The sequence below is a fragment of the Parus major genome, chromosome Z, assembly GCF_001522545.3.
Source record: "Parus major isolate Abel chromosome Z, Parus_major1.1, whole genome shotgun sequence".
In the NCBI taxonomy this organism is placed as follows: Eukaryota; Metazoa; Chordata; class Aves; order Passeriformes; family Paridae; genus Parus; species Parus major.
In genome coordinates, this window is record NC_031799.1 from 22,195,420 (window position 1) to 22,211,403 (window position 15,984).

At 36.3% G+C, this 15,984-nt stretch overlaps 1 protein-coding gene across 5 annotated transcripts in view; it reads left to right on the forward strand.

Moving 5' to 3' along the window:
- Positions 1 to 15,984, forward strand: part of ARSB (arylsulfatase B) — an 83,423-nt gene that overhangs the window by 21,161 nt on the left and 46,278 nt on the right. For all 5 annotated transcript variants that reach the window (XM_033520515.1, XM_033520514.1, XM_015652640.2 and 2 more), the window contains exon 5: positions 10,148 to 10,391. In XM_033520515.1, coding sequence (XP_033376406.1) covers positions 10,148 to 10,391 — 244 coding nt within the window. The remainder of the gene's footprint in view (positions 1 to 10,147; positions 10,392 to 15,984) is intronic.

Sequence of the window (15,984 nt, forward strand, 5' to 3'; positions counted from 1 at the left end):
GATTTAAATATGGGAGTGATTAAAGAGGGCATGGTTTGGCATGTAGCTGGGGGGAAAAAATCACAACGTTGGAATAAAAGAATCCTTAATAACTTAAAAATTTTGAATTTAATTGTTCCTTCTTGTCACTCAGTTGAATGTAGCATTGTTGTGACAAAATGAAGGAGAGGAGAGTATTAGGGACAACTGTAAAGTTTTTTTCTGGTTTTTGGAGAACATAAGTTCTGTTTTGTCCAGCTCAACATCCTTTTTTTTTTTATATTCAGCAGTATATTATTCAGCCATTGTTACTTGTAGCCAAGCAAAGATGTTAAAGAAAGGATTAACAAGCAAAACGTATTCTGAAACACTCATTCAGCAAATAGGTTTCCTGCCATTTCCCTGCCTGGAAAACATAACCCATTGCTGGAGAACAGATTTATGAAAACTGGTTAAAAATACGACTTAGATTGTTAGAGGGAACCTATATTAGTTATGTACACTTCCATTACTCTCCATTACTTGTGTTTCTCTATCACCATATTAACTTGTAAAGTAACCCCTTTCTTCCCCTGCAGTCTTGGTTGCAGTTAGCGAAAGCTGAGGTGGCTGTTGGGAGAGCCTTAGACAATGCTGGACATGCCTATTTGAGACTGTTGCATTTCCACTGTGTTCAATTAATTTACCTGTTTCTTTTCATTGTAATCTCTCAGAGTGTGACACAGCCTACAAGCAAGTGAAACAGTCACAACTGATCACAAAACAATTAGCCTTTTTCATCCCCTCTGTAAGACCAGTGTTATAAAGAATGTTATTTTCTTCACTCTTTGGAGTAAAGAGTTTCAGTTTTTGTTGTTTATGTACATGGTGTGAGAATTAGCTTATGGACACATGCTTCCTTCTAATGGGTATGCTGCACTTTTTAAAAATGTCCCCTGTGGTAACTAATAGCTAGACTTCTGTTTCTTTCTTTTTTTTTTTTTTTTTTTTTTTTTTTTTTTTTTTTTTTTTTTGCCAGCAGGTGTGTGTTTCTTTCTGGTAATGAACTCAGTCAATATATTCTTGGTATAGCTAGGGCCCCCAGAGATTAAGAACTCAAACAAAAGTGATGTAAAAAACAGATGTAAATCTGTCCAATGGCCGGAATCAAGTCATCATTTGCACGGTGTAAAACCAATGCATGTGTCTAAACTTAAGAAAAAAAGACATCTGGCTTATAGAGGGTGAAATATAAAAGTGGTAGACACACAGGAGGGGTTGGGTTACTACTGGATGACCAAGGATCAGCTGTAATACTCCTTATATGAAGCGGTGGCCCTACCACTCCTGCTTTTGAAAATGGACTTCTAAATTCCTTGCACTGAGGTTTCTGCTGTTCCTGGGCTGATTGGACAGTTTCATCGTGGGGCAGTTTTCCCTGTCTGCAGGAGGTGTTGGAAGATGCCCATCTGCACCACCTTCCTGTATACAGGCTGGGTTGGACTGTGTGCAGCCCTGTTCTTCCTCCCCAGCCTTTCTCCCAAAACCTTTCCCAGCTGTATCCTGATGTGCTAAACTGCTTAAATTAACTCCAGATTGCTCTGTTTATTGTGTGCCAGAGGAGTGACAGAAGGCAATCAGAGCAACTTCCTCTCAAATAAACTCCAAGAAAGAGGGGGTACAGGATATTAGGATGGAAAATACTGGGAAGAACCCTGAGGCTTTAATGCCTGTATATTAGACCAGGTCTCTGCTCTTTGCATTTTAATTCTAAGTTTTGGCAGCTTTGTATCCCTGGAAGTGGGGTTTTGGTTGGGATTTTTTGTTTTATTTTTTTCTTTTTAAAAGAAAACAAAAATGTTGTTTGGTCAAACTAGCCATTTCTTCTATCCCACTCAAATGACACTGGAGAAAAGTGAAATAATGCTTCCCTAAGGTTATCAGCCTCCTTGTGGGCCATGTGCACCTCAGTGCTTCATGTGAAGTCTTCACGGTTGGGATAAGCACCCTCTTTTCTTACCTTACAACTTGCAGCCTAAAATACAAACATCGCAGGTCTGAGGTCAGATCTTTCTCCACATCTGAAGGTATAGTTTTGGCTGGTCATTGCTTATAAAGAGTATCTGTAAGCACAGTAACAGCAGCCCTACTTCAGGCTTTTTTTTCTTCCAAAAGCTTCTATTAATATGCCTCCTAATTAGATCCATAATATTATTTTGATAATAGCACTAGGCTTGTTCTAAGAGAGTCACACTGCTTCCAGAAGCAGAGGAATAAACACAGATGTATTCAAAATAAACTTCTGAATGTTTTTACTGAATAAAAATGCCTGGGTGCTGCCAGCTATTGGACAGTCTCTTCACTTAGAAAATTTAATGTGTAAAATTCAGTGCTTCCAAGCATACTTTTGGTCATCTGTCACCCCTATCCTGTCTTCCTTTTATTATTTCATTATTGTCTGTCTACCATATGTACATATCTCTTCTGTTTGGTAGGGAGAGATGGGGGATGCACTTGGAAACTAAACATCCTTCTGAGTTACAACAGTTTTAAATGCAATGAAGGAGAATATAGGAGGGATTCTGTTCATTTAGCAAGGAGAAACCACTTTGGTTTCAGTCTTACCTTCACAAAGCCATTAATGTATTAATCAGAAGTCAGAAACTGAAATGGGAGTTACTGTTGATGACATTTCCCCTTCAAACTTTTTATGTGTGTATTACATGCTAGGTTACATGTATTTGATGGCTTTAGGATGTTAGCAGCCTTCAGTTTCAGGAGTAGCAGAAGCTTAAAAGGTTTTTTCTCCTTATTTTGAAGATGCTTTAATTTGATAACATATTGAAATACCCTGCATTATAAAATAAATTGAACTTGTTTTTTTCTTCTGGTCTGTACTCACTTTAAAATATTGTGTGGCTTTAGACAAGGCTTTCAAACAGAGCTTGGCATGGTTTACATATCAGACAGATGTGTGCTAGATCAGCTTACTGCAGGGGCCCTTGAAGAGAAATCAAAGAGCATGGGAGTTTTCTATTGCAACTTCAGAGAGATTAATCAAGTCAAAAAAGACTAGGAGTGAAAGTACTGGTGGAAAACGGGAAAAAGAACTGGGGCATGCTAATGTTGGATTTGACAAGTACTGTAGGTACATAAGGACTATTTGGCAAAACAGTTTTGTAACTGTTTTCAGGTAAAAGGAGACCTGGGTGTTGGTAGCCAGGAGCCAGAAATGTTATACTTGATCTTTAAAGACTCTAATGGTTGGTTAAAGTTATCGTGAGTATATTGTAAACAAATACTGAATTGATTCATGATATCTAATTGTGTTTATATAATCCTAGATACTTAGTTTTCTTCTTTCTTTGCCCTTGCAGATTTATTATTTCAAATTATTTATTTGGGCTGTGTTCTGAATAGTATAGGAAAGAGTTTTCATAGCCAAAGGTTTTCTTGGCACACAGCATTTCATTGCACTTAATTTCTCTTGCCTTTTTTTGTTTGTTTGTTTGCTTGCTTGCTTTTTGTTATTTTGCTGTTTTTTGTTTCTTTTTATTGATTTGTAATCAATCAAATCCTAAATATTGGTTGGCTATTTCTTGCTATGTGGGTATATGAGTTATATACCTACAGATGTATTAAACTTTTGGATATCTATTTTTAAAAATGAATATAGGCATCCAAAAAGTATTTAAATTTGTAAACCTCATTAACATAAAACATTTAACATGTTTAATTTTGTGTGTGAATGTGTGTGTGATATCAAGCACTTCTGGCCTTCTGTAACTTACTGCTAACATTTATTTATGCAGGATTTGTTGTGCTCTGAGGTATACAGAGAAAAAACAATTCAGAAATACTTAATCTATTGGATTGCTATGCTGAAAGAGAACTTCTTTTCCTTAAGATTGTTATTTTTCTAGTGGGAATGAATGAATTACTATTGTATTTTCTAAAGTTGTTTTCAGAAAGATTTTCCATATCACTCCTTGTTCTACTCCTTGTTGTTAAACTTACCTTGAGAATTTGGATTATTAGGACATATACTTAAAATTACAGTTCAGGTACTGTTATCAAGGTTGTATAATATGTATCACAAACTTGAACAGACTTATGTCATGTCAGCAGAATGGTAGGTGGAGAATAAATGGAAGTTAAAGACTGTTAGTGTAAATGATTAGTATATTTGTGAAGTATTCCTACTGTCTGACTCAAGTAGTCAGTGACTTATTTTTTTTCCCTTTGTGAGGAGACTTATAGGTAGCTCTTTATTACTTGAACTAAGAAAATGCAAACTGAAGAGAAATGCTGGAGTGAAAACTGCTTAATAACAGAACCAAATACAGTCCTGGATGAATCTTTGGAGAAATTACAGGAAGCCCTCTCGGAAAAGCTTGTCTAGAACAATTTGCCAGGCACGTCAATGGGACTGTGGGGTGTAGGTCAGTTCTGGTTGAAAGAAGAATGCAGCAACCTGAGTGGTCACAAGGGAGACAAAAAAAGTACGCTCTGTTAGGAAGAAAAATTCACTTTTCTGTAGTATAATTGAAACAAGGCCTGGTCTGTTGGAGCAAAAATAGGTAGCTGTACAAAAGACACATTGTTTCTTCTGGGGAAAAAAAATAGCAGAAAAGTGTTGATGTACTATTTACCATTTTTAATCAACACACTTAAGCCCTATCTAATACTTGACCAAAAAAACCAGCAAGGAATATTTTTAAATGAAGACTTATTTCTTGCCTATTTGCAGAGAAAATAGTACCTCTATTCTGAACCATTAATGTGAGGCAGAATTGTGATCAAAAGCTGCTAAGGCAGTAGAAGTCACAGGAGGAAGTCACTTGGTCCACATGGTGGAGAAACTAGGGTGTTGCCTACACTGTACTTAGGTGGTCTTTGGAAGCTCTTATTATTAGTTTTGCCCACTATCCAAAAAATAAAACATAAAGGTCTCTTTATAGCTTTTTAAATAAATCTTTCATTCCACTGCATAGACAATAATGTTTTGGGGTTTTTTTTAATATGGACAACTGGAGGAGATTAAGTTTGCTTTATTAGAGAGCTGGCCTTACACAGTATTACAGTACTTGTTTCCATTTAATTTCTTTTCCTAAAAATAACTTTCAAGACCATTGACCTGTCTAAACTGAATTTCTCAGAGAAGTAAACTGAGATGCTTAAAGTTTTAACAAATCTATTAATGCTATTGATATTGCTTCCGAGTTCAGTAACTACTGTGGATTTTTCTTGGCAATGGATGGATGCAGGCAAGAGATATTTATGATCTTTTGTCAGAGTTTGTTCTTAAATCAACTCTTCTACTTTTTTTGGTTTGCTACTGTCTAGTGAGGTACAAATCCCAAATGAAGCTCTCCCCACAGTTGTGAGCATCTATTTCCAATGGTTATCTTCACAGTGCAAAGCAGACTGTTGCTTCAGTTCCAGGGTAATTTTGTAAGAAAATAAGTCCATCCAAAGACTTGAATCCATGCTTCATTAATTATTCCTTCAGAATTGTTTTATTGCTATTTTTTATTGTCCATCTCTTCTTTGAAGAAGTCTTAAACTGCTCCCTAGCTACATACATCCCACATCACTGTATATATATGCTGCACTAGTCAAAATGTTTGGCAGCTGGCAACTCTTTAGAGAAGTATTTGGGAGAAACAGAAGGGCCTCTCTGTTTAGTTTTGTTTATTGATTCCCTTAAAAACTCCCACAAAGCATCTCTTACAGTTTAGAAATTACAAATTTAGCAAATTAAACTTTTTCATGTATATGACAATGAATATTAATTACAGAAGCAGATGTTTGTGAGCAGAACATTTGCCTTCATTTTTGAAGTTATAATTGTATATTCAAGACACACAAGTTTTAATTTGCATCTGTTTTTCATATGTTGAAAGGTTTTTATTAAGTATATTTTTTAAAATAGCCCTTTCTCTTCTTTATTTTTAATAAAAGAACCACAATAGTGTGAAAGACAATCACCTGCATTTTAAGAATAGGTTATATTCTTTGATTTTCTATGACTTACTTTTGAAAATATGTCCTATTTTCACCCAAATTGTTTTGGAGTGGAGGTACTTTGCAACATATTTTTGTTGTTTCAACTTGTTCCATCAAGGCTTGTGTTGATTCAGCTTTGATGAAAACTACCTTTTAAAGTAGCCAGGATACTTCCATTGCTGTCCTTTATTCTCTTGTTTTGTCATTTACCCAGCATATATGTGCTGTGCATTTTTTCATTGTTGATGGTGGCATTTGCTACAAATTCTGTTTCAGACGATTCTTTAATTAGTGAGACTGTCTCTTCCCTATATTTTCCTTTGTTGCCACAGATTTCACCGCCCTCCTTAAAATAATACCTAATAAAAGTGATTAATGCGGTGAGAAATAATGGTGGCTAAACATCTCTCAGAGCAGGCCAAGCCAAGCAAGGAATAAAGCTCTTTAAAACTGTGTGATGCTTTCATTCAAAAAAGCAAACAAAGCTGCATGAATTGGCTAGATAATGCTTATGCCAAGTGGCATAATTTCTAGATACAATCTTATTCTATCCTCTTTTGTCCTTTCTTTAGGGACAAGAGCTGCTTAGTTTTATGATTTTTTAATGCCCCTAATATGTTGTGGGTACTGCTGTAGTCTAAATTATGTAGATGTAATTGCAAAAATTTTTCTTACCGATAAGAAACATACACTCTCTACATTTTCCACACTATTTCAGTGTTTTTAATGAAAAACATATTTGATGTTTGTCTCCAGCAAAGAGGTAATGAAGTATCATGCCTGGAGGAGGCTTGTGTTTTCACCTGAAGTAGCAAGGCTGAAACTTTAATACTAAGCAGTCTTACAAATCAGGGCCATGAGGTGAAGGTAGCTTGATTCCAAAAGCTTTGCTCTGGAAACTGTCTTCTGACATAAGATGGGATAAGTCATGGAGAGAAACAGTTACAAAAATGTATGATGGATAGTTCTGAAGATATTGTTTTGAAATGGATTTAGAATTGGATATGAAGCCAGTATAGAACATCAAGGAGCAATGATTCCACTTGTCTCATACCTAAGTGGATTTTAAGTGTGTGTTTTAAACTACTGTGAGTTTCCACATGCTCTTTGGAATTTTTTCCATATTTGAGATATTTGCGTAAAATAGCATAAGGAGTTAGTAAGGAAAACTAATTTGGGAGAAGATGAGAATAGTTGTGCTTTCACAGATGAAGGATCTGTCTAGCCATGCATCCCCTCACTGTGGCCATTCTTGGAGGCATATTTCTAGGAAACTTTTGTGAAAATCTGCAAATCCTCAGTGGTTTGTGGCTGAAGAAACTCTTGTGACTGAGGTGACGTGTTTTCATATAGGAATTATGTATCTTTTTTCCACTTTAACTTCTTCAGTGGCTTTCTGAATCCATACAAGCTTTTAGCATAAATATATACATCCACAACTCTCAATTTAGGGGAAATGTACCTGAACACACACATACACCGCCGGTCCCCATCTTGTCTCTTGCTATCCAGACATATTCCTGGAGGTAAAACCAGGACCAAAGCAGCAGTGGCAGTCTTGAGTGGACTTTCTCTCAGGTCTGTACTCCATGTTCAATCAGTGGCTTCATGTTTATTCCTTCTCTCCCTTTATTGTTAAGTGGCTAATTTAATATTTTATTGGTGCAGCTCCCATTAGGGTTTTTCATTCTTATGTAACCAACTCTTTTTTAACAAATTCTAAGTGTAACATTTCAGACTGTGTGGAAGGTGTTGCTTACATACAAGCTGCTAGTGACACATCACTTACATTCTACCTACCTAGAAAGGAAACAAACCTTAATGATCAAAACAGAAACCATACTTTTTCCCTCCTTTAACACTTTATTGATAACTCAGTCAAGAAATTATGCAGGAAGGACCACTTGAACATAAATTCCTGAGGAAGGAAAAAGTAATGTTCTAGAAATGTGACAATGAGAAGACAAATGAGGGGGATGAGCCTGGTTTCATATGTCAGATTTTTTTCATTTGCATATCAGATCAGCTATCAAAACATGATTTTTTCCCCCTTTCTTTTAAACTAGATGTACTATGAATGAATGCTGATACAAGACACAAGTTTTTTCAGGATATATATTATCAGTATGTTAGATAGATTCCTTGTATCAGAGAAGTTAGTGTGTAGTGAGACTGGAAGAATGTGAATGTTTTTACAGAAAGCAAGGAAAAAAAGTATCAAAAATCTGACTGTAACCTGAGAAGTGCACATTTCTCTCTCACTATTCTACAGAAATACCACCTACTTCAATAATTTCCTTGCTACTTTGTAGCTGATAATCAGAAATTAGAAGAACCCTCATGTGATGCTATTAAACAGATATGGACAGTGAGCAGTCTGTTATACAAACGTGTTATGTAACATATTTAAATTCTGATTCCTCTGTATGTCCAAAATGTGCTCTAATACAGTGTGGATAAGATGCCTTTTATTCTAAGGCCACCAAAGGTTAAAAACTACTGAAAACGCTGTCCCATGAGTATCTCTGACAGGAATTCCTGTTTACATTATGAGTAGAAGGAATTGTTGAAACTGGTTGTCGTGGTTTGACATAGCTTTTTTTAATTTCTGTTGTAATCAGCAACTGCTTTATGTTCTCAGATCTCAGAGCTTAACATCGTTGTGCAAGAAATAATGGTAGCACTCTTGATTAATTTCTTTTTAATAAAAAACGCAGGGACATGGGCAACCCAACAGGAAGCTAGCTGGGCCACAGGACATTTAACTCTTTTGAAATAATTCTGCTTTTGCCAAGTGCTTTATTTAGCTTAGGCTTCTACCTTCCAAAGTCTTCACAGATATCCGTGGTTTATTCCTTTGCAGATCAAAAGTGGTCTCCTGTGTGCAATAGAAAGATGTGAGGGTTTACATTGATCCCTAATTAAACACAGAATCACAGAATAAGCTGAGTTGAAAAGGACTTGGAAGGGACCCACAGGGACCATTGAGTTCAACTCCTGGCTCTGCACAGGACCATCCCCCAGGATCACACCATGTGCCCGAGGATATGTCCAAATGCTTCTTGAACTCTTCTCAACCAGAAAGACAATTTTCTTCTGGTTGCAGGGAAGTTCTTCTATAATGTGTTGGACTTGTTGTTTTGATCTCAAATTCAGAAAATGCAATACAAACCTGTCAAATTACACTGAATATCAGGTCAGCAATTATTATTTGAAATAATTTTGACCTCATTAAAATAGGAAAATTATGCTTAACAGAATTTCTAGCGATGACTCTTCTGAGAACATTACAGTAGGTTTGAACAAAAACAACTATATAACAGTACTGAAAATAAATGCAAAGAATCGTTATTGTTAACTTCAAGGATCTGGATTTTATCCTAAGTGTGGAAGCTTGGTCAGAGAGAGAAAGAAGAACATTCCATGAGCCATCTCTAATTCACATAGATATTTCTGTAGACATGGTGATTCAGCTTTTTCTGTAACCATCATATTTGTTATTCTCACCAAACAAAAAATGAAATATCTGGATCACATCAGTTATGTTAACTAGTTTCAATTAATTTTATAAGGGCTGTCTCATTCTATCTGAGGAGAAGAAAACCCTTCTAACCTAAGGTTAGACCCTTTGTCTAACCTTATATATCAGTATGGCTGCCTAAAAATCTGGAAAAAACCTTGCTTTTAAAACTCGGTGTGCGAGTATGGTCTTGAGACTGGAATAACAGGTTTCCATTTAAAAATACACTTCCATTTCAAGTGTATTATACTGCTTTGGAAACCAGTGTATTCTGATTGATAGCAATTCTTCTTGTGGTTTTTAATCAATTGAAACTAAATTTTTGAAGTCTTTGGTTCTGTAAGCTTTGGATACCTAATGATGTTTTGAATCATGGTTGCAAGCAGTTCTTAGCACAGTCTTTCTAAATTACTGTCTTTTAGTATGGTATAATTTCTGCTTAGTGATAACTTTCCGTTCATGTAATTTGTAGGTGTTAAAATGTAACATATGTTTGTTACTGGGCCCTGAATGTTTGACATTATCTAAGAGCAATATGCAAATACTCGCATGACACACCTGTGTTGTGAAATATTTTTTCAAATGGATTAATAGGTGTTGTGGGGAGGATTGTTCTGCTTATTTCTTACCAAGGATTCTTTTTATTTCTTTGTTTTTCAGATAATGGAGGACAAACTTTAGCAGGGGGGAATAACTGGCCACTGAGAGGGAGAAAATGGACTCTCTGGGAAGGAGGAGTGAGAGGTGTAGGCTTTGTTGCAAGTCCTTTGTTGAAACAAACAGGTGTAGAAAGTCATGAACTCATCCATATCTCTGACTGGCTGCCAACGCTGGTGCACCTTGCTGGAGGACATACCAATGGCACTAAGCCCTTGGATGGCTTTGATGTTTGGAACACTATCAGGTAACTTTCATGTCAAATCACCAAGACATCATTCTGGTATGAGAAGAATTTAATCAGCCCAGAAAACAAAACTGAAGTGGGGAGGGAAATATTACCTGTTCCTTTCCCATAAAAAAAGGAAAGTATAAATGCATTTAATTGTGCTGTCTATGAGAAAATTATTCAGGCTGCAAATTAATCCTGCTTACAGATGCAAAGCTTACATACAGCTTTAACCAGGTATTTTGAATTTTTTGGTATGAACACTACAGTTCACAAATATGGTATACTTCTTCAAGAGCATTGTGTGATCCCAAAGTATGTTAACTGAGTTTGCACAGCATGGAGTATAAGTTTTAAATTTTAGGAACCAAATCCTACTCTCTACAGAGCTCAGTCAGGTGTCTCTGCCGTATGCATCTGGAATTGGACATGTGGGAAATCTGTGCAGACATTAAACTCACTAAACATGGATTCCCCTTTGATGGTTTGTTAGCTCAGTGCGGGACTCGTCAGGCTGGCTTACAGTGTAACCACTTGCACAGACCCATGTCATGCTGTCCAGTGTCCCAAAAAGCCATTGAGATAGAGTACAAAAGTACACCTGACCTGGTTCCTGAAGGTCATGATGTTGTGACTGATTCAAGCAAGCTGAAATACTTAAAAGCACAATGCAGACATGCTTAGATGACTGGAAAAAAAGAGGCAGCATAGCTCCAGCTGGGTTATTTCAATGTTCGTTTATTCCACTAAAAAAAGCTTACAAAGTCCTTAAAACCTATGTTTCTGCAGAATTTGAATGTTCTGTGACCAACCTTTTGTTTTTCAAAAATTGCGTTGGTTTAAATTCGTATGTTTCTTCCTTTTATGTGCTGTGTGTAATGTATTCATTGATATGGCTAAATGCAGTTGTCTGTACTCAAAGAAGTTATATTTATTTTAGTAGGTCTTTGAATATAGTTTTAATTCACATAAGAATAATTTAGGATGGAAAGTTTAATACTGCCAAAGCAGAATAAAAGGGCTAACAATTCTACTTCCTACATGCTATTCAGTTGAGGAGTAGTGTTCTGTTTCTTTTGGTAGCCTTTGTTCTGTATTTATAGCAGGTAGGCTATACCATATTATCTCTGTTTTCACCCTTTGTCCCCTTCCTTTTTTTGTGTGTATCCTAGACTGTGAATTGCAAGAGTTAAAAGCAATTCCTATACAAGCATGAGCTGCCTGGGTTAGGGACTGAGATGACAAATAGAGAGTTAGAGTAGGTAGATGCTAATCCATGTACCCATCCATGGATCCATCTGTATGGATCTTGGAGTAAAAAACAAAAAGCAAAACCAAACACAACCTGCTATACCTCCCTGGAATGAAACCCTATATCTTGAGTTCAGAATTGTTTTGTCAATACCTGTAGCATTACCTGTTTGAAGCTGGTAAGCTTGGTTTCATTCTTAGTGCTGCCTGTGTTTCTGAAGAGCTAAGGAGTGGTTTTCTGTAGTAGCTGGAGTTTGCAGGAAGCCTATGGCTTTGTGCCCACGTGTACTGTATGGCTCTCTTCCAAGTGGAAGAAGATAACGATATGTGTAATTGAGGCCAGGGATCATTAACTGCCAGGAAGGAATGGAGACTCCCATCCAGCCAGAAAAAAATGTTGTACTTCTCAGTGTTCCTGTGGGGAAACTTAGCATCGGCAGGATCCTGCGTGCACCTAAACCATAGACTTCTCTTCCAGCTACCATTAGAATTCCTGCCTACTTCAGGTTCAGTTTCAACCATGTATTTTTGCAATGGATTGATCTTCTCAGATCAGGTTACTTCAGCAGGAGAGCTGTTGGGAAGGATAGGTACAGCTGTGCCAGCACACTGCTGACATTTGCATTTCTGTCTTTGTAAAGGGAATGAGTGCAATGTTTACTGGGACTGCCAGGGAACAGGTGACTAGCAGTGTTGTTGTGAGTGTCAAAGAGAGGGCCTTAGTCTGGACAGGTAACACGTCAGGTTTTCTAACTGTTAGGCTATTCCTTGGCTGACCTTGCAGCCAAAATGTCAAATTTCACATGATTTTCCCATGTAATCAGGATAAATGGGTGTATTAAATTTCATGAACATAATTCAAAAGGTCACTTGAATATTGGATAGCAAACAATGAAGGCATAGTGCCCTTTTAGTGCTATCTGATGAAAAGTTCAAATCTATTGTTTTTCTGGGACCAAATGGCTCATAGTGAGTGAAATTATAACTTTCTAAGATTCTAATTCATTTAAAAAAATAAAAATTAATCACTGTGTTACATCTATTTTTCTTCCAGTACAGTCTAATGTAAGTAGATGCATAAGCTTCTTGTGATTTTTTTGTTTTGGTGAGGGACATGTTACTCCTGAGCCTGCCAGTTCATATGTGTGTAATCAAAAGGAAAAAGATCATAAATTTGGAACCTTGATTTAGATATTCAAAAGAATATATGGGATGGTGCAGATATTCTCAGAAGTCAAAAAAATATTGAATCTATGTCACTGATATCTGTCTATTAATGATCAGTATTTAAAAGATTGGATCTTAATATGATATGCATGTAATAATATAAAGTATAATAATTTAATATAATAATTTATAATAAATAATATACTACTGAAAATAGCTATGTATAAATGTAATATACTATAGAAATATGAATATATATACAACACACAGAAATTCAACAGAAATTTTTAAATGCTGGGTATAAATTCTAGACCAAAATGAACATTCTGTCATTACTTTAAATGACTTATAGTCCAAATTAGGATTCACATTAAAAGGACACCAATTAATATTAAGTTCTTGTAGTACAAAGAAGTACTGAGAGTCACATATATAGCCAAGTGTTCCTTTCATACCTTGTCTACTTAATTCTGGCTTGAAGAACCAGAAGGCATTTAACAGTTAGGAGGCAATAGCAGGAAATAGCAGGAAAAGATGCATCTTGCAGACAAAAATGCCTTCTTTCTTTCATTCATTTTGGTTAGCTATACTTTAAGTTTCACTCATGCAATGCATGAAAATGCGGAAGCACAGTGTGTTCTCACTGTTTGAACTCTTAGGCAAAAATTTGCATGGTACTTAAAAGCTTGGCAGGGATTTAAACTCAAAAGCTTGTCTGCTCTTTCCAAATCCATCTGCTGACCCATTAGTGTTTCAACACTGCATCAATGAAAGACTTAACACAAGAGGAATGTGATTTTATTTTAAATGGGAACTGAAATAGAGCAGGTTTTGCTCACATGTTTATAGCTTACTCAGACTCTGGCAGTCTTACTCACCAGGAGGTGTGTGTGTCCAGGAAGTCTGCCCAGGATGGCAGAGGGGCAGAGGATTTCAAGCCATCCACCTGGCATCCTCACACCATGATGTTTGTGAGCACATAATGGGCCCAGCATCTGTTGCTGTGGTGCAGAGGTCCAGGGATGTCCGGTGTGAAGTCCTTCAAGCTTCTTCTGTGTTCTTCTTAGGCTGGTAACTTAGGTGTGCAGGTTCTAGTTGTGCCTGTTTGTGTCCTTTTGATGCTGCATCTGTGTCCTGCACCACCTCTGTGAGTCACCAAGGGCCATCCTGTTTTGTCTCCAGATGTCCCTGTCCTGTGGAATTTACCTCAATGCGCTGGGGCTTTTCTGACATGCTAGTCTGGATTAGCTGGCTGTTACAAGAGCCCTTTCCCTGCCCTTGTGCTCATGACATCTTCACATGCAGATTTTAGTAGTCTTTCTCCATCCATACCAACCTTGGACTGTTTTTATGTGCAATTTTTATGTTGCTGCATACAAGTAAACCAGCACTACATAATTTTAATTTTACTCTGAGTAACTTTGGAATGAAATTTAACTTCCTCTTTGATGTCTTTAGCTACTTTTTGAAAATAACATAGCATAGTATCACTGTGTCAACCCATTTTTTGATAATTATCAGATGTTTCCAGTCTCAGGTATCAATATTTATAAAGGTTCATAAATAAATAATAAATCATAGTAGATTTCCCTTTTCTCTTGCTTTAGATTATCATGGATAAGACTGTAACATAGTTCAAGAACAGTGTACATATTAAAACTTATTTCTGAAAATACGGTGATAATATCACTGATATATTTTACAAAAATAGTTGAGAATAGCAAGAACAATACTAAAATGCAACCAGTCATGGAGTCTAAATTGTACTGCATATTTCCAAGCAAGTATTGCAAAAGGCATTTTTAGGAAACATCTGTTCTCCAGATGCTTACTACTCTATTGAAATAAAGATACTTGGAAAAATGATTTTTTCTTTGGTTGATACATTTTTTTGATACATCTTGATTTTCAGCACAGAATATTTAGTGTGTCTGTGCTCAGAGAATGTATTTTATTTTGCATTAACAGAAGAATGTAATGGTAAACCACATGAACCAGTATGATGGGCGCTGAGATTCAGGGTAAAGTACAGTACAAATAACTATTATTTTGTCAAAGCTTATTATTAAGCAGAGAGTTTTGAGTTTTACTTATATATTTTGTAGGGCAAGTTTCATTTTTATATTTTTATGATCTTGAAAAATCATAACTGATTAGGTGTAGCAAATGAAGTAAGATCAACTTGAATTGTTCTGTAATGAATGGACATTTGTTTTAGAAATCAAGCACCTGTTTAAAAAACATTTCATGGTTGTGATACAAATTAACACAGAAGAAAGAGCAGTCTAAAGCTGAGAGTGTGTTTATTTCCAGCATATCTGAAATGCAATAATTTTAGGAAAACATTAAAAATAAGACACAGAGAAATATGACAAGGTTATAAAGGCTCAGATTTTGCTTAGTTATGCTGAGAATGTTTTTGTGCAAGACAAACATACACTGAAAAACCTTGGATTCCTTTCCAAGGACACCTTCTGGCTGTTTAACAACAACAAAAGGGGAAGATTGTATGTAGATCTTTGTTTGTGCTCACTAAGGAATGATAGGGCTTTCCGTATGTTTTAAGAACTTTGCAAATCAGAAGAATGAACTAGGTGATTCTCATACCAACTCTGAAGTTAGGCCACATGCTTTCATTAAGCTGTTCTTACATAGAGAACTGTTTCTAAAAACAGCAGCTTTTAACTGCTTAATTAAATAACTAAGACATATCTTAATTATTCTGCCATCCGACAGGGCAGAATAATAAGCAGACAATATAAAAAGTTTCTTATATTTAGGAGGAGGAATGACGTATTAGGACATTGAAGTCTAAAAATAAATATTCTTAAATTAGAGCGTTGTAAGATATGGCTGCACAGGCAGTTGCTAAAATACAAAGGGAGGTTTCCCTAGAGAATATTATTGCTTTGTTATTGTAGCTCTCCTGGCTAGGCTATATTCCTGATGCAAAACACCCTTGCAGAACATCTGCCAATCTGAAGTTGAACTACAAGGTGAATCACAGTTGAACTCTGTGAAGTTTTGTAAATGGGAAGGAGGGAAGAGTTAAGGCACTTCCAGGGAAATGGATCTCTGTTACAGGCATAAATTTCTTATCTGTTGTTGCCAGAATGTTGTTTCTGTTTTCCTCATGTCTTTTGCTATGAGGCAGGTGATTTTTTCAACATACAGTGCCAAATTATTTGACTAT